Raw genomic sequence first — 330 nt, 5'->3', positions numbered from 1 at the left:
AAACACAAAAAAAAAACAAAAAAAATAAAAAAACCATCGCATCTATCTGCATTCTACCACTAATAGGGTCGGTACCTTCTATTACGGTTGCTTTCTTCGCTGCCACCACCTCCTGCTCGGCCCGGTTGACCACTTGGACCATTGTTCCGATCAGTTCTGCGAGGTCGGGCCGGTGGTGCCTGTACACCAGGCTGTTGACTGCAGCATGTCCCAATATGAAATTAAGGTATCATATAAGATAACTCAAAACAGAAATTGTAAATAGGCTGTAACAACTTACAGGACATAGCCGATTTGACCATCTGGTAATACCATTGGAACCATCTGCAT

General features: G+C 43.3%; 1 protein-coding gene across 1 annotated transcript in view; it reads right to left on the bottom strand.

Moving 5' to 3' along the window:
• Nucleotides 1–330, bottom strand: part of LOC107491907 (heterogeneous nuclear ribonucleoprotein Q-like) — a 3,943-nt gene continuing 3,613 nt past the window's right edge. Inside the window, exons 8-9 of the mRNA XM_052263370.1 lie at nucleotides 281–330; nucleotides 1–198 (exon numbers count right to left, since the gene is read on the bottom strand). The exon at nucleotides 281–330 is cut by the window's right edge and continues 24 nt beyond it. Coding sequence (XP_052119330.1) covers nucleotides 60–198; nucleotides 281–330 — 189 coding nt within the window. The 3' untranslated portion in view covers nucleotides 1–59. The remainder of the gene's footprint in view (nucleotides 199–280) is intronic.

The sequence above is a fragment of the Arachis duranensis genome, chromosome 6 (assembly GCF_000817695.3).
Source record: "Arachis duranensis cultivar V14167 chromosome 6, aradu.V14167.gnm2.J7QH, whole genome shotgun sequence".
Lineage (NCBI taxonomy): Eukaryota > Viridiplantae > Streptophyta > Magnoliopsida > Fabales > Fabaceae > Arachis > Arachis duranensis.
This window is presented reverse-complemented; position numbering and strand designations above follow the sequence as displayed.